Source organism: Ammospiza caudacuta, chromosome 3, assembly GCF_027887145.1.
Source record: "Ammospiza caudacuta isolate bAmmCau1 chromosome 3, bAmmCau1.pri, whole genome shotgun sequence".
In the NCBI taxonomy this organism is placed as follows: domain Eukaryota; kingdom Metazoa; phylum Chordata; class Aves; order Passeriformes; family Passerellidae; genus Ammospiza; species Ammospiza caudacuta.
Genome location: NC_080595.1, coordinates 13,629,784 through 13,655,119, shown reverse-complemented (window position 1 = coordinate 13,655,119; position 25,336 = coordinate 13,629,784). Strand labels below are relative to the sequence as shown.

The window sequence follows — 25,336 nt, the reverse complement described above, 5'->3', positions numbered from 1 at the left end:
GGACAAGCCCCTGAACTTTCATTGCTGCTGGAACTACTCCGTGATAGCTCCTGTTCTTCCTGAGGGAGAATCTGGCGCCATCTTGGAACGCGAGTCCTGGGGGGATTTTCCTCTGGCATTTTGGGTCTTTGTTCCAGTGGGGGACGGTGAGGTCTGACAGTTTGATATCTAGAAATTACTGGCCTACTTTTTTGCTTTGTAGGCATTCTGTTTGCTAATGAACTGTTGGTGTCTTTCCACTTTCATCTATTAGTATTAATTTCCTATTGCTGGAAGGGGATTGCTGGAACACATTAGAGGAGATGACTTATTACAGAGTGTTGGTTTTAAGTTGTCTCCAACTGTGTGAGACAGATGGCTTCACACAGGAGCATCCCCAAAGCTGCTGAGGGGAAGGCACAGAGGGAGACAAACCCAGTATTTCTGAGGGAAATTCCTTGACACCAAACCAACCTGAGTCATCAAACAGCTGACCTGACCTTTCGAGACATGGGCCAATGGGGAAACCTTTCAGGGTGTTTGGTCCAGGCCAGCCTATGCCCAAGGCAAAGGTGTGTCAGTGCACTTGGCTCCTTTTCTCCTCATTGTGTCTAGCACACACAGGAGCCCAGAGCTCTTGCAGGAACCATCCCAGCACTCAGTGGGAGCAACTTGTGTCCAGTGCTCACACAGAGCTCTGGTGTCCAGCACTGCAGCTCATTGGAATGAGCAGCTCATTCCAGCCCTCTTGGAAGGAACTAAGGAGCTAAGGAGCTTTGGCCTTCAGATCAGCTCCTTCCCAGCTCTTGATTTGCTGCCCTGGGGGAGCTGCTGCTTGTGGCAACACTTGTTTCACAGCTGACAGCCCTGCTCTGCTGGCCAGAAGCCATTGCAGGAGCTTGTGCTGGTGACATTGAAGCTTTCAGATCTTCCTAAGGAAAGCTCAGGGCAGAACTTGTCAAAAGAGCACTGCCTGGGCGATGGCTTTGACATTAAATCTTTCTTCTGTGCTCCATGTCACACAGAGTAAACATTTGAGGAAGCAAGTTTGCTGCTCCAGAAATTTCTGAAATCAGTCAGTTAAACCATAACAGAACATGATCTGGGATGTGTAATCTCACTTTAATTCATTGAGCAGAAAGCTGCAGGAGCACTGTTTATGAGCTGTGTGTTTAACCTAAGTGACCTTGCCACCAAAAACTTAGAAAAGAGGGGAGACATGGAATCAGCAGCACAAGGATCTGCACTGTGTTTCTCCCACAGGCCTGAGGACAGGGCCCACTTCCACTGGGCCTTGGCTTTTTACCCTCCATCAAAACTTGGTGCTTCAGATTGCGGTGGTGAATGGGCCCGGCCTTGTGCGGCCCCAGGGTGATCTGGGAAACGCTTGTCAGGCCTGGGCCTTGCTGAACAGCCCCTGGGCTCAGCTCCTGCTGAACTTATCAGGGACACGGAGTGCTCCCAGGAGCTTGTGCTGCCTAACGAGCTCCTGGGGTGTCTGGGAACAGCCTTGGAAACCACTTTTCTTGCCTGAATGGCATGGCATCCTTCTCCTCCCACTTTCCAAGACAGGCTGCTGACCTGCAGTGCGGCCATGAGGAAGCATTTTACGGCTGAGGCCCACTCTCTTGTGGCCCATGAAGAGCGCTGCAAAGGAGGCCCTTGGAGCTCTCCTGGAGCACAGTGGCTGCCAGCAGCAACCTCCCTCTGAGTGGGGCCTCTCAGGGGCAGTGAGCTCTCAAGTTTGCTGCACTGGCAGGATCACTGATCAGCAATGGATTCTGGGCCAATAGCCCCACTCCTGGAGGCTCCAGTTCAACCACTGTTAAGATGGAGTGCTGTTAAGCTTTTAGGCCATATTCCTTTTTAGCCTTATCTTGCTGTCCCTTTGTCAAAAGCACCTAAAGACACACACACACACACACACACACACACACACACACACACACTCACACACACACACACACACTTCTCAGAATGTTTCTTGTTTGATTGACTGAATTTTGTTTGTTGCCTTTTTTTTCCTTCTTGTTCCTGAACCAACTAGCAATAGTGTGAATGTTGCCAATGAATTTTCTTGAGCTGTTGCTTAATATTCAATCTGGTTTTTACTGAACCTTGCTTGGGAATTTTTAAGCAATCTCAGATACTTGTTCATAATAAGCCTTGGGAGCATGATGGGCAGGATTCACAGTGGAAAGCAGGAGAATAATTCCAAAGGGACAAGTTTAACTGTCCATTCTATTACTCTTCTATTTCTTTCACTCTATTAAGCCAAACCAAGCTTTTCTTGGAGGCAGAATGTGTGTGGGATGCACTATGGTATTGTCCCATAGCTCTGGGCTGAATAGCACCCAGGCTGGAGTGTAAATAGATTTGAGGAACCCTTGTCACTTGTCATTGGCCTCACAGTCCACTCATCCTTCTGCAAACAACACAGCTGGACTGCAGTCCTGGGTAAATATACACACAGATGACTTTTCCAAAGCAGTGCACGATTTCCTAGTGAAATGCACAACCTCTTCTTACCAATGAAATTGTGACTGAAGACACCTGAGAGCCAGATCTGTGTGAGATTGCAAAGGAGCAAAGCTTTGCCATTTGGGCACACTTCTCTTTGTTTCTTTGCTCAGGCCTTTGGTGAGCACAGAACACATCCAGCTAGAAAACTTTTGACTAGACAGGATCCTTTGGATCCATTGTCCCCCAAACATGTCAATGTGTGACCCTGTTACAAAGACAAGTTGAAAGAGCAGCACAAATGGCACAAAGAAAACATGGCAAAAGAGGAAGAGGAGAGGCCCAGTGAGGAAAGGACGTGGTGAGACACTGGCACATCGAGTGAGCTGCACTCCCATAACCTTGAGGCTAGCAGTCCCTGATCTCACATTCTCCTTTGGTTTACGTAAATTGATATATTTTTTTAGGTTTTTAAATCATCAAAATAAAATATATACAATAAAAAGATGTCATCAAAATTTAAGGATATAATCATAACACATTTATTCAAAACTATCAGACCATATATACATCTCTAACTATGAAACCGAAATATAAATCCTATTCTTCAAACACTCTACGGACAGCCAGCAGCTTCTTCCTGAGCTTGGGGGATAGAGAGCTCTTCTGGATGGGAGGCAAGGAGAACATTGGAAGTGTCCAGAGAAAACTTCTTGGTAAGACTGTAGGCAGTCAGATCTGCAAAGGGGAGACACAAAATGTGACAGAGGCTTGAATGCAAACCTAAAGCACCTGAAGCTCCATATTTCATGATACACATTCCTTGGAAACTTCTTAACTGCTGCACAGGGAAACATGCTCCTGCTGGCAGACACTTGAGGCAGGCCAGGGGAAAACCCTGAGCCACTTCCCCAGAGCTGCCACAGGCACAGCCTGGCCTCTGGGCTGCCCTGGGACAGCAGGGAGCCCAGAGCCCTGTGCTCTCCAGCAATGGCTCAGCTGCACATGCACCCTGCTGCTCCTCTCCCTGCCCCACAGCTCAGCAGCCCTACAGCTCCAGCGCCACTGGCAGCAGCACAGCTCCTTGCAGGGGGCACATGCAGGGCACAGCTGTTCCCTGCCAATGTGCACAGCCTCTCTGGACTGCCACAAGACTCTTTCTCCCACCAGAGAGCAGCTCAGATCCAACCTCACATCGGTGTGAGGCTGAGCCATGCTCACCTAACACTCTTCCTTAGGCATCCACAGCTCCTCTGGGCGACTTGTTCCCAGTGCCTCACCGGCCTCACTGTTGAGAATTTCTTCCAAGAAAATTGCAAAGAGGATAAAAATGTTTCTGTAAATACATCAGCAATGAATGGAGGTCTAAGGAGAAGCTCTGTCTTCTCCTGGACATGGGGGGAAACACGGAACAAAGGCTGAGGAAAAGCCTGAAGAACTGAATGAACTCTTCCCTGGGTAAAAACTGTCAGGATGGCTGGGCCCAGGGAGTGGTGGAATTCAGTGGAATTAAATCCAGCTGGCACCTGGTCACAAGGGGTGTTCCCCAGGTTTCAGCACTGGGGCCAGCTGTGATTCACATCTTTGTCAATGATGTGGAGGGGAGGATCAAGGGCACCTCAGGCAGTTTACAGACAATGCCAGGCTGGGTGGGAGTGTTGATCTGCTGGAGGGCAGGAAGTCTGCAGAGAGATCAGGACAGGCTGGATCATGGGCTGAGGCCACTTGCATGAGGTTCAACAAGGTGAAGTGCCCTGTCCTGCCCTTGGGCCACAGCAGCCCCACGGAAGGCCACAGGCTGGGGGCAGAGGGGCTGGAAAGGTGCCCAGCAGAGGAGGACCTGGGGGTGCTGGTTGGCAGTGGCTGAACGTGAGCCAGGTGTGCCCAGGTGGCCCAGAAGGCCAATCCTGTCCTGGGTGATGCTTCAGTGGTGGCCTTGGCAGTGTCAGGGGTCTCAGGTTATTGGAAGGACTCGATGACCTTAAAGGTCTTTTCCAATGGAAACAGTCCTGCAATTCTAAACCTCCATTTGTGCTTTTGAAGGATGCAGTCCCAAACAGACCTGCATGTGTGTTTTTAAGGGATTTAACATTCACCTCTCCTTGAAAGTAATAGAAATCAGGTGTTAAATGCCCTCAAAACACTTTTATTCCTTGATCTTAAGCTGTGTGTTTGAATTAAGGTGCTTTTGTTGGACCATGGGATAAATGCAGGCAATTCAGCTGCAAGGGCACTTGTTTAATCTACTTTTCTCTTTCCTTTCCCCAGTGGTGGCAGATTTGGGAGTATTTGTCTTGTGCTTTGACTTCTGGCTCAGACTTGCTCATGGAGGTGTTGTAAAATCTTATATACCCCTTTGTAGTGAAAATTGCTTGCGGACTGCTGGGAATTGGTAGAGACAAGGCTTGCAAAGCAGTCCCCAGTATGATTAGCCCAGTGTCCCTGCTTAAATCCAGGTATGCTTGTATTAAAAAGGAACTGAGTATTCCAACTCCCCTATCCCCTGCTCTTTTTAAAAAAATTTTGTAGCTCTTGGGGCAAGTCCTGTGTGCCATTCCAACTCTTTGTTATCAAATGTGTGAAGTGATGCTGCTGCTGCAGCAGCAGGTTCAGTGGGAACAAGCCCAAAGCGCTGGGTCCCACAGCAGTGGGCACGGTGGGAGACTTGCCTCTGCTGCCGTGGCCATCCAGCCATGGGCAGAACAGCTGCTGGGGCTTCCCCCATTCTGCCAACAGCAGTCTGCCTCCAACATATGGCCATGGTTTTGCCAGAATGTGGAAAACACATCGTTTGAATGTATTTTGATGTGTTCTGATGTGACAGTTTTCACAGGGGTTCTTGGATGAGGGAAGAGACAAGAATGTTGACTCCATGTTCAGAAGGCTTGATTTCTTATTTTATGATATATATATATTACATTATAACTATACTAAGAAGAAATAGAAGGAAAGGTTTTCTCTCAGAAGGTAGCTAAGCTAAGAATAGAAAAGAAAAGAATGAATAACAAAGATCTGTGGCTCGGACAGAGAGAGAGCCAGCTCTGCTGTGAGTGGTCACTAAATCAAAACATCCACGCAAGACCAATCACAGACCCACCTGTTGCATTCCACAGCAGCAGATAATCATTGTTTACATTTTGTCTCTGAGGCCTCTTAGCTTCTCAGAAGGAAAAATCCTAAAGAAAAGGATTTTCACACAAAGATGTCTGTGACATTCTGACATCCCCTGAGTGGAGCAGTTTGGTGGGCAGGATGCCCTGTGTGCAAGGGTCCTGGCAGGGATCGGTGGCTGGCACAGGCACTGGCAGTGTTATTTTCCCAGGCAGGCTCCTGATCCAGCTGTGGGGGAAGGCAGCAGCAGCTGGATCAGCCCAGCAGCAGCAGCACACGGAGGAGACGCTCATCTGCACAGAGCCCGTCAGCCCCACGGCAGCGAGGGATGATCCCGCCGCAGGGGAAGGGCTGCGGCAGCCTGGAGACTCCTTCAGCCAGGACTTGTTGCAAACTCCTTCCTGCAGCTGTGCCTGGAGCACGCTGGCCTGCAGTGGTGCTGCAGGGTCCCAGCAATGCTGCTGGGCTCAGGGGGCAGAGTGTGTACCAAAGCTGATTATATCAGCCCACTGAACACTGGGGGCATCTGATGCAGAGTGCAAAGGTTCTTTGAATAGATAGGAGAGATGAGACTTGAAGAAATAATTTTGCAGATGCAGAAAAAGGGATCAGACCCACAGGTCCCATGGCTCAGGCTTAGTTCATCCAAATCAAGGATGATTAGTTTGATCTGCTCTGTTGAGGAGTGATTTAGAATGACCTGCCCCGTGCTATTTCCATTAAGAAAATTTGGAATTGTCAGGAACTGCCAGGATCAGAAATGTTTTGAGGCAGATCATGTTTATGGGTGTCTCTGCAATAAAGAAAGAAGAGAATAAAGCTCTGGAACAATGAAGTGGAGCAAAAAGGAACATACAGCTCTTGGCCAACTGAGTTTTGGGGCCATCCACCAGGGAGTTCAAAGCTGTTTCTACTTCCACTGCCCGGTGCCATTGTTTGTGTCTCACCACTTTGTTTGATGTGAAGAGAATTAAACAAAATCGCACACCAATAAGCTGCAACCCAGAACTGAGTGGGAAGTACAGAATGAAAGGCCTTGCAAAGTAACTTTGGAAAGGGTCTACATCCTAGACCGTGTGAAAGCCTCAGGCCTGGCCAGGCTGGGCTTAGGGCTGGCTGGCCTTGGGAAGGGAATGGAAGGGGATGGAGTTGGGGTGGGGTTTTGCAGCCATGGAAACGAGAGAAGCATGGGCAGCGTGTCACAAAGGGGCAGCCCCAGGCTGGGCTGGTGCAGGTTGTGCTGGACACGGCCCCAGCGGCAGCAGACGCGTCTGGCTCTGCCTCTGTGTGCCGAGCGCCGGCGACTGGAGTCACCCGGCCTTGTTCTGAGGCTGGGACCGAGCTCCCGTCGCTGCCAACTCCGAGAGCCATCCCAGATTCAAACCCTGACACTTCTGCCTGGCAGAAGCACGGGTTTGAAGATGGATTCTACTAGAAAAGGAAAGATCATTGAAGGAAAAGGTGAGGATGGAAGGGATCTAAAAGGCTGGAGTAAATGGAAAGAAGGTCCCCCCAGATTTCAGGGAAAACTGGTCCATAGTGTCAGTGGTGGCTCTGTGTCAGAGTAGGTGTCTGACAGCTACAGATGATCCTGCAAGGACACCCATGGCATCCCAACATTGTCTCATTAGTTTATGCTGCTTTCTCCTTTTTGTCAGTGGCCAAATGAATCCTTCTGTCTGCCAGGACAGGGTCTGTGGCCACAGCTGACCCCAAATTGGACATGGTCATGCGATTCAAATCCTGTTGCTTTCTCTGCCATCAATGTCTGGTCTCACTATAGATAAATGTTGTGTTCTTCCTCTGCTTGCTGATCGGGTCTAACGTTGAGGATGGTATTAAGGTGCTACAGAAACACCAATAAGGCCTGCCTGCTTGCAGAGAGGTCTTTGTGGTTTTCAGAGTAGCAGTCACAGCTGTGTGGGTTTCTCTTGTGGATTCAGACAAGGCCAACCTCAAGAAGGAATCTTTTTTCCCCTCTTACCATTGGAGCCTTCCATCTTTCAAACTTGCTAACTGAATATAGTTCAGAGGAATTAAACACAGGCTAGTTCTGGGAAAAATAAAACCAAAGAAATTGTCTCAAAAATGAAGAAAACCCCTTGACTGTCTCACCCATTAGAGATGTTGATGAAAAAGTGGGAGTTCACTGAACTCATTTCTTGCCTTGTGAGCATGGCTCAGCCTCACACAGAGGTGAGGCTCCTGTGTCCTCCCTGCTGTCCCAGGGCAGCCCAGAGGCCAGGCTGTTCCTGTGGTAGCTCTGGGGAAGTGGCTCAGGGTTTTCCCTCAGCCTGATTAAAGGGTCTGGTGGCAATGACCATGTTTCTCTGTGCAGCTGTTTAGAAGCTTCCAAGGAATCTGTCTCAATGAAATACAGAGCTTCAGATGCTTTAGGCTTGCATTGCAGGCTCTGATCCATTTTGTGTCTCCACTTTGCAGGCCTGACTGGCTATCCTCTTGCCAAGAGGTTTTCTCTGGCCAGTCCGTCCATGCTCCTTCCCTCCAAGCCATTGCCTCCCATCTCCAAGAGCTCTCCTTCTATCAAGGCAAGCAAGATGTGCCACGGAGAGCAGGAGAGTGGGAAACCTGGCATCGGCTTGGATGAGGAGAGTAGAATGAAAAAGGTGATCACTTCAGAGGAAAAAGAATGTAAGGTAAGGAGAGCCAGTTAAGTCCAGTGTGGTAAATTTTCAGTTTATGTGCTGTTGGCAGAGCTCTGAGACTTTTTGCCCGTACAGGAACTGACCCTTTTAGTCAAGTTAGAACAGGTCCTGATTTGGCTCTTCAGCTGGGCCAGAAATGATGGGATACTAAGGATGGGTGTGCATCTGCCCCAGTGCCTCCAGCCCCATTCCTGGCCATGGCATGGGGGCCTGGAGCAGCTTGGGCAGGCAGAGAGCTTGCAGAGAGCAGCAGGGCAGGGAGCTCTGCTGAACTTGCTAAATGCCAGTGAGCCTGAGCTGATGGATGTGTGGGAGCTGGAGAGCAGCCAGCATGCCGAGAGCTCAGCAGCATCTGGGCTCAAAGGCTGCTGGGGAACTGTAGGAGGGAAGGGCAGCAGCAGAAGAAATGATGAGGGACTTTAGAAAAGCAGGTTTTGGCATCCTGCAGATTGGCTTTGTGGGGCCATGGCTGGAGATCAGCAGTGGCTGTGAGCCACCTTAGGGGCAGGGAGAGAACAGTGATCTAAAGCCACAGCCATGCCATCCCAAAGGCCAGTGGAGGCAGTGGCGCCCCAAAACATCATGATGTCAATGGGAATGTAGGCGCACTTGCAGAGGAGGGGGCAGGAGGGAAGAGGTGTTGAATGTGGGACATGATCTCTCCCTCACCACGTCCCTTTGCATTCCTCGTGCTGGGCCAATCTGCTCCATCAGTTTGACTTGTTTATTCCTGCCAGGTCCCAGTTGAGGGCAAATGTAAATGTCCTGAGGGAGGACTGGGGGCAAGGCAGGATGCTTCATCTGAGCACTGTGTTCTACTTTTTCCAGGCTTCCTTGCCATATGCCATTGGTGGGGAAATGAAGAAGGCATCATTTGGACTGCCTTTGATCCCCCCAATTCACAAGACAGGAAGTCTCAATGTTGGCAGTGCTGCGGGATCTGTGAAAAGCTCTCCCCACGTGGATTTGCAGGAGTCCTGGGAGATGAGGTAAGCCAAGGTGTCTGCTGCTCCAGTGTGCTGTTCACCTCACTCTTCCCTTCTCCTGTGGACATTTTGCACAGTCTCCCATTCAGGCAAGCCTCTGTGTATTCAGCATTTTGCCCATCCAATGTCAAACTCAACAGCAATTCTCCAAGAGCACAGGTGGTGTTGGGGAAGAGCAGGCAGGGCTTCAAAGCACCTCCAGAAGGGTCCCCTGCTGGATTTGGCTCTTGATTACCTCTGTAATTTTTGTGGGGTCATTTGGGAACTGTTTTGCATGGGCCTGGATCCTGCAGAACTTTGGATGCTGAGATCCTTGACTGTTAAATTCTTCAGCCAGGAGAATATGCATGGGCAAATGTTGGCTCCTGGAGAGGTGTCTGCAAATTCAGGTTCTGCTTCTGTATTCATCTGGTGTAATTTCTCTGTGCCTGGGCCTCCACTGTGAAATGAGATCCCTGATAACTTTTGGGATGCAGATGTATAATCTGATTGATGTTTAATGTTGAGATCTGGGCTTAAGATCAAAGAGGGCAAGGTGCTAGAGAAGAGTTCTAGGACTGTACCTGATGGAAAGATATTAGCTTGGATATGTGTGATAAAATGTAGCTGTGACGCTTTTCTGAGGGATAACCATTAAGAGGGAGCCACAGAAGTATCATTCCAATTGAAAATCTTTGGCAGGGCTTTGAAAGTGCAACATGAATATTCTTCCCTAGCAGCTGAGTTGGAAAAAGCCATTTTGTTCTGGAAAGAGCCAGGAGGTGTAAAATCATTCTCAGGAGACAGCAGTGCTCTGCCCAAGCATAGCACAAGGCTGTCACCAGGGTGAGGCACGAGCAGGCCAAGTCAAACTTTGTGAGAAGTACAAAAGTAGCCCTCCATCCAAACTGGTATCGGAGCCCAGCAGCTCTTGCTGCTTCAGAGAGGCTGCAGGAGCCACTTGGCTCCAAAAGGAGAGGCAGCAGAACTGGAGAGTTCTGGTGCAAGTTGAAGAATGACTGATGTGTTTCAGCCAGAGCTTGGCCAGGTCTGTGTGACTGCAGCAACTGAAAGCTTAAGGACAATTAATCAGCTTTGCACCCTTTTGGGTTTATGTGTTGCATTCCCTACTTCATAGAAGTTACCATGCTAAGTAGGTTTGTCTCCTTTCATGGTACACCCATTCCCTCCTTTCTCTTTCTACCTCCTCATATGTTCTTCTGTCCTCCATTTTCTCCAGGCCAAGATCCAGCAGCAGAAGACAAGAGAAGCTCTCTGAACATGCAGGTATGTGCAGGACATGTCTGTTCTAAAATAGCCATGTGTATCTGATCTCAGAGGTTACATTTGGAAAGCTCAGTTGAAACTCATTGTTTTAAAAATTTCTTTGAATTTGTTTCAATTCCTTGACGGGCTCAGTGGATTCTCCCAGATCCCAGTCCCTGGGTGCATTCTTGTGGAGCAGTGAAAATTCCTCCAGGTGAAGTGTTGAGTGGCAGGAGCTGGAGTGGTACCTTGGGGTCCTGGAAATGCTGTGAAGGAAAAGAAAACATTCCTCTCCATCCTGCACATGCCTTTTTTCTCCCTGTAGCCTTTATAATGTCAGAATTAGTAGAGAAAAGGAAGTCATTTATCAGGAAATGAGAAATGTTCTGAATCCTTCCAGCTGCTCTTGTAGTAGAAAAGCTTTCCTTGGGGTAGTTTCTGATCTGAACCCTTTGAGATGTGAAGGAGATTCATGGACATTGCCTGGTTTTGCACTGGGAGGACTAGGGAAACCTCTTATGATAGAAAGTCCTTTTGACTTTTCCAGTGAAGGAGAAGGAGACTTCCAAATGGATGAAGCATAGGCAGGGTATGAGTTTGTCATCCTCTGACAGCACAGGCCCAAAGCCACCTCTGGCAGGTTCACAGTGACAAATCTCTTCCCTGGCTGTGTCTGCCTGTGTCAGTGTTGCAGGCTGAGGCTGGGGCAGGAGATGCCTTGTGCCTGTCCCTGCCTTGCCTGATCCCTGACAAGTGGAATTGTGCCAGACAAAATGCAGTTTCTGGTGCATCTGGAACAGGCAATGCTTTCAAGTTGAAAGCCTCATTGACACTGTTGTTGTTCCTTTGGCATTTCTGGGTGTGTAATGATAGGAGAGATGGGACTTGGAGAAATAATTCTGGTGATGCAGAGAAAGGGATGAGATTCCCTGGTTCCTTGGCTTAGCGTTAGTTCGGCCAAATCCTGGTTATGGCGCCTTTGGAATGATTCCTTCATTGCTGATCTGCAGCTGGAATGCTTAATGCAGCTAGGGAGAAGTACTGCTCATTGAAGAAGTTAAATTTTTTTCTGGAATAATTCTTCACTTGGAATGACTTCTCTCATTAATCCATGGCTTTCTCACTTTTATTACTGACTGGGACATTTTACAGAGGGCAAGCAATCCCATTTTTAGACAGGATTTCTTCTCACAGTGCTTGACTGCCAGATGATTTTATCATTTGAGAAGCCATGTAAAGAATTAGCTCTCCTAGTTCCACAAGCTGTGTTGGAGAGTATTTCAGAATGACTTGCCATCAGCTCTTTCCATTAAGGACATTTACAATTGACAGTATTAGCCAAGATCAAAATTGTTTTGAGATTGGTTGTGTTTATTTCGGTTTGGGTGTCTCTGCTGAAAAGAAAGCAGAGAATAAACCCCTAGAACAAGGATGCACAGCAAAAGAGGAACGTTTGCATACTCAGAGAGCCAACAGCTTTTGGCCAACTGAATTCTGGGGACATCTACTGGGGAGTGCAAAGCTTCTTTTACTTCCACTGTCTAGTGCCATTGTTTGTGTCCCTCCTCTTTGTTTGATGTGAAGAGAATGAAACAAAATCCCACACCAATAAGCTGCAACCCAGAACTGAGTGGGAAGTACAGAAAGAGAGGCCTTGAAAAGAAGCTTTGGAGAGGGTCTACATCCCAGAGAGTGTGAAAGCCTCAGGCCGGGCCAGGCTGGCCTAGGGAAGGGAATGGAAGGGGATGGAGTTGGGGTGGGGTTTTGCAGCCATGGAAACAAGAGAAGCATGGGCAGCGTGTCACAAAGGGGCAGCCCCAGGCTGGGCTGGTGCAGGTTGTGCTGGACACGGCCCCAGCGGCAGCAGGCGCGTCTGGCTCTGCCTCTGTGTGCTGAGCGCCGGCGATTGGAGTCACCCGGCCTTGTTCTGAGGCTGGGACCGAGCTCCCGTCGCTGCCAACTCCGAGAGCCATCCCAGATTCAAACCCTGACACTTCTGCCTGGCAGAAGCACGGGTTTGAAGATGGATTCTACCAGAAAAGGAAGGACAATTGAAGGAAAAGGTGAACATTGAAGGGAGCTGTAGGGCTGCTGAGCTGTGGGGCAGGGAGAGGAGCAGCAGGGTGCATGTGCAGCTGAGCCATTGCTGGAGAGCACAGGGCTCTGGGCTCCCTGCTGTCCCAGGGCAGCCCAGAGGCCAGGCTGTGCCTGTGGCAGCTCTGGGGAAGTGGCTCAGGGTTTTCCCCTGGCCTGATTCAAGTTGCTACCATTCAGAGCATGTTTCCCTGTTCAGCAGTTTAGAAGCTTCCAAGGAATCTGTCCCATGAAATACAGAGCTTCAGGTTTGCATTGCAGGCTCTGATCCATTTTGTCTCCACTTTGCAGGCCTGACTGCCTATCCTCTTGCAAAGAAGTTTTCCCTGGCAAGTCCCTCTATGCTCCTTCCCTCCAAGCCTTTGCTTCCCTTCCCCAAGAGCTCTCTTTCTCCCATGGCAAGCAAGATATGGAGTAGAGAGCAGGAGACTGGGAAACCTGGCACTGGCTGTGAGGAAGAGATTAGAAGGAAAGGGCTCACTTCAGAGGGAAATGGATGTCAGGTAAGGAGACCAAGCAAAGTCCAGTGTGGTAAATTTTCAGTTTATGTGCTGTTGGCAAAGCTCTGAGACTTTTTGCCCTTACAGGAACTGACCCTTTTAGTCAAGTTAGAACAGGTCCTGATTTGGCTCTTTAGCTGGGCCAGAAATGATGGGATACTAAGGATGGGTGTGCATCTGCCCCAGTGCCTCCAGCCCCATTCCTGGCCATGGCATGGGGGCCTGGAGCAGCTTGGGCAGGCAGAGAGCTTGCAGAGAGCAGCAGGGCAGGGAGCTCTGCTGAACTTGCTAAATGCCAGTGAGCCTGAGCTGATGGATGTGTGGGAGCTGGAGAGCAGCCAGCATGCCTAGAGCTCAGCAGCATCTGGGCTCAGAGGCTGCTGGGGAACTGCAGGAGGGAAGGGCAGCAGCAGAAGAAATGATGAGGGACTTTAGGAAAGCAGGTTTTGGCATCCTGCAGAATGGCTTTGTGGGGCCATGGCTGGAGATCAGCAGTGGCTGTGAGCCACCTTAGGGGCAGGGACAGAACAGTGATCTAAAGCCACTGCCATGCCATCCCAAAGGCCAGTGGAGGCAGTCAATGTCAATGCCATGTGGGAATGTCGGCACACTTGCAGGGGAGGGAGCAGGAGGGGAGAGGTGTCAAATGTGCGACACGGTCTCTCCCTCAACAGTTCCCCTTCCATTCCCCATCCTCTGCCAATTTGCTCCATCCGTTTGACTTGTTTATTCCTGCCAGGTTCCAGTCGAGGGCATATGTAAAAGTCTTGAGTTATGGATGTGGGCAAGGGCAAGGCAGGATGCTTCATCTGAGCACTGTGTTCTACTCTTTCCAGACCTCCTTGCCATATCCCAGTGGTGGGGAAATGAAGAAGGCATCATTTGGACTGCCTTTGATCCCCCCAATACGCAAGGCAGGCAGTCTCCCTCTTGACAATGCTGTGGGACCTCTGCCAAGCCCTCCCCAGCTGGATTTGCAGGAGTCCTGGGAGATGAGGTAAGCCAAGGTGTCTGCTGCTCCAGTGTGCTGCTCACCCCTTTCTTCCATCTACTGTGGTCATTTTGCACAGTCAGCTGTTCCATGTATTCAGGCAAACCTCTGTGTATTCAGCATTTTGCCCATCCAATGTCAAACCCAACAGCAATGCCCCAAGCCCAGAGGTGGTGGTGGGGAAGAGGAGGCAGGGCTAGAAAGCATCTCAGGCTGGGTTCCCTGCTGGATTTGGCTTTTATAACAGCCTGAGCTTGGCTTGCTCTGGGTGACTGCAGCAACTGTAGTCTTAAGGACAATTAATCAGCTTTGCATCCTTTTGGGTTTATGTGTTGCATCCCCTCCTTCATAGAAGTGTCCACGCCGAAAAGGTTTGCTTCCTTTCATGGTAAACCCATTCCCTCTCTTCTCTTTCTACCTCCCCATATGTCCTTTTTACTCCATTTTCTCCAGGCCAAGATCCAGCAGCAGAAGCCAAGAGAAGACTTCTGAACATTCAGGTAGGTACAGCGCATGTCTGTTCTAAATTGACCACTGCAATCTTGACTTAGAGGTGTCATTTGGCAAGCTTGGTTAAAACCCATTCTTTCAACAATTTCCTTAAATTCATTTCAATTCCCTGACGGGCTCAGTGGACTCTCCCAGAGCCCAAGTCACTGGGAGAGTTCTCTGTTGTTGCAGGGAAAACTCCTCAAGTGTGAAGCATTGAGTAGCAGGAGCTGGAGTGGTGCCTTGGGGTCCTGGAAATGCAGCGCTGAAAAAAAAACATTCCTCTCCATCCTGCACATGCCTTTTTTTCTCCCTGTAGCATTTCTTGTGTCAAAATGAGACTAGAAAAGGAAGGCATTTAGCCGGAACTGAGGAATGTTCCCACTCCTTTCACCTGCCCTCGAAGGAGAAAAGCTTTCCTTGGGGCTGTTTCTGAGCTGAATCCTCTGAGATGTGAAAGAGACTCACGGATATTGCCTGGTTTTGCACTGGGACGAATAGGGAAACCTCCTATGACAGAAAGTACTTTTGACTTTTCCAATGAAGGAGAAGGAGACTTCCAAATGGATGCAGCCAAGGCAGGGTGTGAGTTTGTCATCCTCTGACAGCACAGGCCCAAAGCCACCTCTGGCAGGTTCACAGTGACAAATCTCTTCCCTGGCTGTGTCTGCCTGTGTCAGTGTTGCAGGCTGAGGCTGGGGCAGGAGATGCCTTGTGTCTTGTGCCTGTCCCTGCCTTGCCTGATCCCTGACAAGTGGAATTGTGCCAGACAAAATGCAGTTTCTGGTGCATCTGGAACAGGCAATGCTTTCAAGTTGAAAGCCTCATTGACACTGTTGTTGTTCCTTTGGCATTTCTGGGTGTGTAATGATAGGAGAGATGGGACTTGGAGAAATAATTCTGGTGATGCAGAGAAAGGGATGAGATCCCCTGGTTCCTTGGCTTAGCGTTAGTTCTGCCAAATCCTGGTTATGGCGCCTTTGGCATGATTCCTTCATTGCTGGTATGCAACTGGAATGCTGAATGCAGCTGGAGATTGGTGTTGCTCTAAAAAGGAGTCGTCAATTTTGCTGGCTTAATTCTGGACTAGGAAAGACCTATCTCATTGATCCTTACCTTTCCATCTATATTATTGACTGGGACATTTTACAGAGGGAAAGATACCATTTTTTACATAGGTCTTCCTCTCTAACAGCTTGGATGCCACAGGATTTTATCCTTTGTGAAACCATGTAGAGAATTAACTCTCTGAGTGTTAACAGCTCAGCTGGAGAGTATTTCACCATGACTTCCCCTCTGCGATTTCCATGAAGGACATTTTGAATTGTCAATATTAGCCAAGATCAGAAATGTTTTGAGGCAGGTCATGTTTTATGTTGGGTTTAGTTGTGTCTGTGGGAAAGAAAGCAGGGAAAAACCCCATGGAACAGTGAAGCAGAACAAAAGTGGCAATTTGCAATTGGATGGCCAGATTTTTTCCCTGCGGATACAGACTCCTTGTATATTGGGGGATATGTAATATGGATTGCAAAGCTTCTTCCAACATGAGGTGCCATTGTCCATGTGCAAGCACTTCCTCTGTTGTCAAGAGAAATAAAAGAAATGAACAAAACCTGACCTATAACTGAGTGGAAGTTAGAGAAACAAAGGCCATGAACAGTAGCTTGGGAAAGCAATTACTTCCTAGGTGTAATTGTCAAATTCTGGACACCACTGGGGTTTGCCAACAGTTTAGATCGAAAGGGATTTCAAAGTAGTAGATGAGCAAGGAGCAACACATAAGTACAGCTGTAGAAGCCTTCTCTCCTGGCTTGCCAGCCCCATGTCATTCAGAGGAATTGTAGTGAGGCTGATTTAATGAAAAATAAAACCACATCAATCTACTGAATAGTACAAAAACCTCTTGGATGCCTTATCCATGAGATGGATTGATTGTATTGGTGGGAGTTCACCCAACTCACATCTTGCCTTGTGAGCATGGCTCAGCCTCACACAGAGGTGAGGTTGGATCTGAGCTGCTCTCTGTTGGGAGGAAGGCTCTTGTGGCAGTCCAGAGAGGCTGTGCACATTGGCAGGGAACAGCTGTGCCCTGCATGTGCCCCCTGCAAGGAGCTGTGCTGCTGCCAGTGGCCCTGGAGCTGTAGGGCTGCTGAGCTGTGGGGCAGGGAGAGGAGCAGCAGGGTGCATGTGCAGCTGAGCCATTGCTGGAGAGCACAGGGCTCTGGGCTCCCTGCTGTCCCAGGGCAGCCCAGAGGCCAGGCTGTGCCTGTGGCAGCTCTGGAGAAGTGGCTCAGGGTTTTCCCCTGGCCTGCCTCAAGTCTCTGCCAGCAGGAGCATGTTTCCCTGTGCAGCTGCTTAGAAGTTTCCTGGAAGTCTGTCCAATGAAATACAGAGCTTCAGTTGCTTTAGATTTACTTAGTGGGCTCTGTTATGTTTTGTGTCTCCACTTTGCAGGCCTGACTGACTCCAGTATTTCCAAGAGTCTTCCACCGACACTTCCCTCCTCACTGCTTCCATCCAAGTCCTTGCCTCCCATCCCAGAGAGCTCTTCTCCCATCAAGCCAAGCAAGATGTTTGATGGAGGGAAAGGGAAAAGTAGCATAGGTGACAATGATATTGGAAGAAGCAGGCAGGAGCAGAATTCAGAGAGAAAAGGACATAAGGTAAGGACACCAAGCAAAGTCATGTATGGTAGATTTTCAGTTTATCCACAACATGTGGATGCCTGGTGGGAATGTAGGCACACTTGCAGAGGAGAGAACGGAGTGGGGGAGAGGTGTCAAATGTGAGACACGGTCTCTCCCTCAACAGTTCCCTTTCCATTCCCCATCCTCTGCCAATTTGCTCCATCAGTTTGACCTGTTTATTCCTGCCAGGTTCCAGTCGAGGGCATATGTAAAAGTCTTGAGTTATGGATGTGGGCAAGGCAGGATGCTTCATCTGAGCACTGTGTTCTACTCTTTCCAGACCTCCTTGCCATATCCCAGTGGTGGGGAAATGAAGAAGGCATCATTTGGACTGCCTTTGATCCCCCCAATACGCAAGGCAGGCAGTCTCCCTCTTGACAATGCTGTGGGATCTCTGCCAAGCCCTCCCCAGCTGGATTTGCAGGAGTCCTGGGAGATGAGGTAAGCCAAGGTGTCTGCTGCTCCAGTGTGCTGTTCACTCCTCCCTTCCATCTACTGTGGTCATTTTGCACAGTCAGCTGTTCCATGTATTCCGGCAAACCTCTGTGTATTCAGCATTTTGCCCATCCAATGTCAAACCCAACAGCAATGCCCCAAGCCCAGAGATGGTGGTGGGGAAGAGGAGGCAGGGCTAGAAAGCATCTCAGGCTGGGTTCCCTGCTGGATTTGGCTTTTATAACAGCCTGAGCTTGGCCTGCTCTGTACGATTTTGGGTTTATGTGTTGCATCCCCTCCTTCACAGAAGTGTCCATGCTGAGAAGGTTCACTTCCTTTCGTGGTACACCCCTTCCCTCCCTTCTCTTTCTACCTCTTCACATTTTCTTTTGTCATCCATCTTCTCCAGGCCAGGATACAGCAGCAGAAGTGAAGAGAATTTCTTTGAAGATGCAGGTAGGTACAGGGCATGTCTGTCCTCAAATGACCTTTCTAGTGTTGACTCTGAGGTGACAATTGGAAAGCTTGGTTAAAACACAATATTTTGAAAGTTTCCATTCCTTGATGAGCAGAGTCGACTCTCCCAGAGCCAAGTCCTTTGGGAGAGTTCTCCAGAGTTGCAGTGAAAATCCCTCCAGTCAGTGTGAAGAGCTGAGTGGCAGGAGCTGGAGTGGTGCCTTGGGGTCCTGGAAATGCTGTGCAGGAAAAGGAAACATTCCTCTCCATCCTGCACATGACTTATCTCCCTGTAGCATTTCTTGTGTCAAAATGAGACTAGAAAAGGAAGGCATTTAGCCGGAACTGAGGAATGTTCTCACTCCTTCCACCTGCCCTTGAAGGAGAAAAGCTTTCCTTGGGGCTGTTTCTGAGCTGAATCCTCTGAGATGTGAAAGAGACTCACGGATATTGCCTGGTTTTGCACTGGGAGGACTAGGGAAACTTCCTATGATAGAAAGTCCTTTTGACTTTTCCAATGAAGGAGAAGAAGACTTCCAAATGGATGCAGCATAGGCAGGGTGTGAGTTTGTCCCCCTCAGACAGCACAGCCCCAAAGCCACCTCTGGCAGGTTCACAGTGACAAATCTCTTCCCTGGCTGTGTCTGCCTGTGTCAGTGTTGCAGGCTGAGGCTGGGGCTGGAGATGCCTTGTGCCTGTCCCTGCCTTGCCTGATCCCTGACAAGTGGAATTGTGCCAGACAAAATGCAGTTTCTGGTGCATCTGGGACAGGCAATGCTGTTGAAAGCCTCATTGACACTGTTGTTGTTCTGTTGGCATCTCTGGGCATGTAATGATAGGAGAGATGAGACTTGGAGAAATAATTCTGGTGATGCAGAGAAAGGGATCAGATTCCCTGGTTCCTTGACTTAGGGTTATTTCTGCCAAATCCTGTTCATGGCCCCTTTGGAATGATTCCTTCATTGCTGATCTGCAGCAGCAATGCTTAATGCAGCTAGGGAGAAGTATTATTCAGTAAGTAAGGTGACATTTTTTCTGCATTAATTCTGGACTACACATGACTTATGTGATTAATCCTTTCCTGTCTTACTTTTGCTACTGACCTGCGCATTCTGCAGGGTGAATGAATGCAGTTTTAAGAGAGATTTTCTTCTCATAGTGCTTGACTGCCACACGATTTTATCCTCTGTCAAGCCATGTTAAGAATTAGTTCTCCTAGTTCTAACAGCTCTTTTGGGGAGTATTTCAGAATGACTGGCCATCAGCTATTTCCATTAAGGACATTTTGAATTGTCAGTATTAGCCAAGATCAGAATTGTTTTGAGATAGGTTGTGTTTATTTGGGTTTGGGTGTCTGTGGTGAAAAGAAAGCAGAGAATAAACCCCTGGAAGAAGTAAGTAGAGCGCAAGTGGAACTTTGGGATGAGCACTTTGTTCCCTACAAAGGCTCACAGAATACTGGGCACATCTAATGGAGAAAGCAAAGCTGCTTTTCGCTCTAACACGTGGTGCCATTGTTTGTGTCCCAGACCTTCCTTTGTTGTAAAGAGCAATATAAAAAATCCCCAAAACTGCAGAACCCGACCTAGAATTGAGTGAGAAATACAGAAACAAAGGCCTTAAAAGCTCATTTTGAAAGCAATGACTTCCTTGCCAGTGTCAGATTCTAGAGAGCACTGTGAATTCCCAAGTGTTTGGAAGGAAAGGGATCCTGTAGTAGTGGGGAGGCAACGGGCAGCACTCTATAAAATAAAAAACTAAGCAATCTTTTTAGTAACAAAAATACACCTGAATTCCTCACCCATTAGAAGGGCTGAGTTCAATTATTTAACTTCTTCTCTTGTACCTGGTTGACAGCTTCTTCTGAACCTACAGCAAAAGCCCAGAGAAAGGAGGAAGAGAGCTCTAAGTGTAAGATCGGACCTGGGATGCCTCTGTTCCCAAGGGAACTCAAAGACCTCTTTGGTTTGGATATTCCTGTAACAGAACCCAGCCTTGGGAATGGAGGTCTGGGCTCCTGGCCACCTCACAGAGCCTTGGCCCAGGAGCCCCAGGAGCACGGCTCAGCCTCAGAAAAAGGTAAGGTGGGAGCAGGGCCACCATCTGGTGGGAGGAAGGCTCTTGTGGCAGCCCAGAGAGGCTGTGCACATTGGCAGGGAACAGCTGTGCCCTGCATGTGCCCCCTGCAAGGAGCTGTGCTGCTGCCAGTGGCCCTGGAGCTGTAGGGCTGCTGAGCTGTGGGGCAGGGAGAGGAGCAGCAGGGTGCATGTGCAGCTGAGCCATTGCTGGAGAGCACAGGGCTCTGGGCTCCCTGCTGTCCCAGGGCAGCCCAGAGGCCAGGCTGTGCCTGTGGCAGCTCTGGGGAAGTGGCTCAGGGTTTTCCCCTGGCCTGCCTCAAGTCTCTGCCAGCAGGAGCATGTTTCCCTGTGCAGCTGCTTAGAAGTTTCCTGGAAGTCTGTCCCCTGAAATATGGAGCTTCAGATGCTTTAGGTTTGCATCACAGTCTTTGTTATATGTTGTGTGTCCATTTTGCAGACCTGACTGCAAAATGGTCCCAAGGAGGTTACCCTGGGATCTGTAGTTTCCCTGCCACCTTCCCAGATGCTCTTATCTTCCAAGACCTTGCCTTCCATTCAGAATTCCCCTCTTTCCTCAAAACCCAGATCTTACTCTCATTTATTATTAAGCTGGCCATTCTGCAGTGGAAAAAAAAAATCTGGATTTACAGCTTTGTTATTTTTCTACTTTCCTGCCTGATTTTATCCTCTGTCAAGTTGTTGTATAGAATGATTAGTTCTCAGAATTTTAGCAGCTCTATTGGAGAGTGTTCCAGAATGAGGTCCATTGTTCTACTTGGGTTAAGAAAATCAACCTCTAGTTGGGCTGGCCCCAAAGTGGCCCAATCTCATACAGCTGGGAAGGAAAATCCTTGGGGAAAATGAATTATCCAGCGTCAAGAACACAATTTACGTTTGGGTTTCACTCCTGCAACCCTAGGCTTGTCTTTGAATGTCCTCTGAAATATTCCAACAGAGAGAAGAAAATGTTGGTCTAAATGCACCCACGTATTAGAAACTGGGAGTTCTTCTCGGAAGCAGAAAGATGATGTTTACTGAAATCAGCGTGATAAGGGCAGATAAGAATGTCTGTCAAGAGCAATCTCCATCTCTGCCCTTCTCTCTCAGACACAGAGGCTGTCCAGCATGCAGGGGCTGAGGCCTTTGCCATGCAGCAGGTTTCAGTCTGCTGGCCAACAGAGCAATGTCATGTCTGCTGCCAGTAGCCCATCCCTTGGGAGAAGCTCTAGGCATTGTGCCTTGCTGCTCTCAATCCCAATCTCTGTAATTTAGGAGAGTTCTGCAATCTGGAACCTGTCTTGCCTTTTGGCCAGCATGGTAGTTTTGGGAGCTTGAAATCTGCCAGAGATTTACAGGAACCTTTGCTTCCATTCCCAGGCCTCCCACTGAGCCAGGCCAAGGAGATGGATCATCCCAGCAGCTGTGGTGTTACAAGGGACAAAGAGCTGAGGGACAGCTCTGGAAAGGTAAGGGATAAGAACAGGGATAAGCAGAGTTCCTGTCCAGTGGTTGTTTCGTGCTTGGCCCTAAATGTCACTAAAATCACAATCTTCCACTCCTTGGGAGATGGGGATTCTCTTGGGAATACGTTTGACAACTCCAGGGCAATTGCTTGGCCATTTCCAGTGGTGCCACAGTCACTCGTGTGGAGATGGTGCTAAGGTCATGCCAGAAGCATTCTTTATGTGCAAAGACTGTTTTAGAGAAGTTGGCAGAGCAAGCTACATATCAGTGAATGTGGGCAAAGTGCATCCTTGGAAGCAGAGAAGCAAAGATTCTGATGTTGAGTGTAAGCAAGGCTGCAAAATCAAATGGGAGGGTTTGATTTTTCCTGGTTCACTTTGTGGCTGCATCTCACAGCCCTGTCACTCTCAAGTTTTCTGCTCATGAGCACCAATGCTTCTGCAACTTGTTCTCACAATACTCCTCCTTTTGGTCTGCTGGTCTCAGAGACCAAGTCCTTGAGAGCTGAGTCCTTCAGAAGCCAGGAAGTGAGAAACAGCTGCAATTGCTGGTCATGGGTGTTAAGCAACAGCTCATTAGGCCTCCTTGCTGGGTATTGCACATGGTTTTTATTTCCCTGCCATGGCCTGTAGGAACTGAACTGCCTGCTCCCTGCCATGTGAGCTCTTCATCTGTCTTGGAGCACTCCTATGAGTTTCATGCTTCAAGCAGGGCTTCCTGGCAGAGATTGCAGTTGCAGCAGTGGAAGGTTGCGGCACTACAGTGTTCCACCTCACTGTGTGTAATTGCCAAGGTGAGGACTGGAGACACTCCTCTGAAACTACTGGAATGTATATGGAGCTGCATTGAAGCCTATGGCACTCTGTGGACTCTGTGCTCCTGATGAGATGTTGTGTCTGGTTTGTGTGTCTCTGCTTACAGTCTCTGATGTATTTCCATTGCACCTAGGTCCGTGATGCATTGGGCAAGTTGGCTGAAAAGAACATTCAGAGGAAGAAAATGGAGCTTTTGGAAAAGGAGATGAAGAGGAGACAAAAGGAAACATCCTTGAAGCTTCTTTCTAAGGCAGTTGAGCCCAGGCATGCAGCTGAAACAAGTAAGTGGTGGCTACACTTGTGGTGGTCCTTTTTGACCACTTGCTTGCCATTTGCACAATGTTGCAATCAGACTGGTGGTCTGTTCTTCTTGCATGTGAGTGGAAGCTTGCACAGGATTTAATTCTGTTTCCCAAAGAAAAATACAGAGGCATGAAGTGTCTTGCCCATGGCCTCACTGAGTCAGTAAGAGAATATCAGCTTCCCAGCTTCACCTCTAAATTCTTTCAGAGTAGAAAATTCTATCTTGCAAAGTACACTGGGGCTTCAGACTCTCTCCTGGAGAGCAGTCTCCAGGGAAGGTGAGGCCAAAAGAATGCTTTTCAACCAGGCTGCAACCTGGAAGAAACAAAATTCACCTCCAGAGATCCTTCTCCTGCCACTCCCTGCTGAGGAGCTGGCGCTGTGGAGCTGTGCTGGAGCCCCAGGCCGGGCTTCTGTTGTAGCCCCAGGAGCCAGCAGCGTTCCCGAGGGAATCCCGGCCGAGGGGCTCTGCCTGCAGGGCTGTGAGCGCTGCCCGAGGGCGGCAGCAGGGCCCGCAGGAGGCAGCACTCAGCCCGAGGCCATCACGCAGGGCTCTCTGCACTTTCTGTGGGAACTGCCCCTGCCTGCCTCTGGAACAGAACAGAAGCACAGCAATACTGGCTTTTTCTTGTTTCTTAGGGGATGCATCACTGCAGTTTGCTTTTAAGCTAGAAGAAGGTAGATTTAGATTAGATATTATAGGCAGAATTGTTTTATAAATGCAGGGGATGAAAATCTGTCAGAGTTTGGCCCGAGAAGCTGTTGTTGGTCTGTCCTTGAGGGTGTTCAAGGCCAGTTTACATGAGACTCTGAGGTACCTGATCTAGATGAAAGTGTCCCTGCTCACAGGGGTTGGACTACATGGTGGTTAGAGGTGCCTTCCAACCCAAACTCTCTAGGATTCTGTGATTCTGTGATCCCTGTCCCATGTTGGTGTGCCATTGCTATACTTGAAGTTCTTTGGGATAACAAAGAGATGTTACCCAGCTCCAGCAAGTTTTCTGGCCTTTTCCATTGTCGCCCAGTCCAGCACCCTCCACTTACAAGCTCCTCCCTGGTCCCTGCAGGCCTTAGCCTACCGCCTGTCAATGGCACAGTTCCTCTCCACAGTGTGGAGAGGAAAGACACTGGTAGTGCCATGAAGAAAAGGGTCGTGAGGAAGCAGGACAACGTGCCCTTACTGCCCAGTACACCCACCCTCCATGGGGATGGCAGCTTCCCATGCAGCTCCTCAGGTAAGCCTGCTCTGTGGCAGCTTTTTCCTGCAGAGGTTTTTTCTTGTACAAGGAGCACAAGCTGCCTCCTGCCTCAGCCAGGACAGCCAGGATCTTGGGTCCATAGTCTGTCCTGAGAATGAACAGCAAATCTACTTTTGAGTTACTCCAAAAGTTGATAGTCTAGAATATTTGAAGTCAATGGAAACGGAGGTGCTGTGAGGTGTGAAGGGTCAGGCATGGCTGTTCCCTGGTTGTTGCTCTGTGGGGATTGAGCCCGGCCCAGCAGGGCTGGGTTGTTCAGGCCTGGCTTGGTGCTGTCACAAGGCAGCTGCAGGTCTTTCCTCAGGGAGCTGCAGAGTGCCCCTGTCCTCAGGGCTGGGGGAAATCAGGGTGCTGAGACAAGAGAGGCCCCTGAGGGGTTCCCTCCTGGGCTGGCCAGTCCTGTTGTGGGCACTGTCTGGCAGGGAGTGGGAGCTCTGCGGCCTCAGGAAGCTGCCGCTGGCTGTGGCACCTGTGGCACTTGGGAGCTGGCGCTGTGGGGCAATTGTCAGCTTCAGCCTGGAGCTGTGCCCAGCTGGGGGAGGCTGGGAGCAAGCAAGGAGCCCCAGGATGCAGGCAGCAGGGAATCTCTGAGGCAGTGGCAGCGTGTGCCACACGGAGCCCTGGCTGGGAGATGGGGCTGCAGGCCGCGCCATGGCGGGTGCCGTGCCTGGGGCTGCAGCGCCCATGGCCGACCCTCTCCTTACAGTGACCCCGCAGACGGCCACTGGTGCCAAGCGCCGCGAGGAGCCGCTCCGTGGGCGTGGGCAGAAGGACGGAGCATTTTCAGACCCACAGCAGTCCTTGCAGGAGGCACTCTCCATGCTGGACAGCGATGACTGGTAAGAAAGGCCCCGTTCCCTCTGTGTCCCTCTGAGCGTTAAGGTTGGTCAGAAGCTTTTGTGTCTTGCTCCTGCCTCGGAGCCCCGAGAGCCCAGAGGGCCAATGGGCACTGGTGAAAGGCCTGCAGAGCAGGGAGAGCATAAAGATTGGAGAGCAGCCTTTTCTTGGCCTTGCTCTGCAGCAGTGCTGCAGCTGCAGCAGGTCCGTGCTGTTTCTTGGCTTTGCCTGCTGCTCCACGGAGCTGCAAAGGAAATGCTGAGGGAAGAGAGAGAGCTGTGGGACGAGATGATTTGCTGGCTGAAGGCAGAAGCAGGATGGCAGCAGTTTTGAGTGTAGAGCTTTGGGTGCCTTGGGCCCCTGGCCCAGTGGGACTGAGTAAGATTCCTCTCTGCTCCCACTGCTGTCAGCAATGGCAGGGACTCGTGCATATGAGTCCCAGAAGCAGCTCCAGGGAGCTCCTGTTTTTGAGAAATGGGCT

At 49.6% G+C, this 25,336-nt stretch overlaps 1 protein-coding gene across 1 annotated transcript in view; it reads left to right on the top strand.

The window, feature by feature from the left end:
* LOC131555056 (TOG array regulator of axonemal microtubules protein 2-like) overlaps positions 1-25,336 on the top strand; it is a 45,363-nt gene that overhangs the window by 7,290 nt on the left and 12,737 nt on the right. The window contains exons 2-9 of the mRNA XM_058800729.1: positions 1,311-1,368; positions 7,993-8,202; positions 10,422-10,468; positions 13,781-13,799; positions 14,486-14,532; positions 22,590-22,737; positions 23,827-23,994; positions 24,725-24,857. Of these exons, the coding sequence (XP_058656712.1) occupies positions 1,311-1,368; positions 7,993-8,202; positions 10,422-10,468; positions 13,781-13,799; positions 14,486-14,532; positions 22,590-22,737; positions 23,827-23,994; positions 24,725-24,857 (830 nt within the window). The remainder of the gene's footprint in view (positions 1-1,310; positions 1,369-7,992; positions 8,203-10,421; positions 10,469-13,780; positions 13,800-14,485; positions 14,533-22,589; positions 22,738-23,826; positions 23,995-24,724; positions 24,858-25,336) is intronic.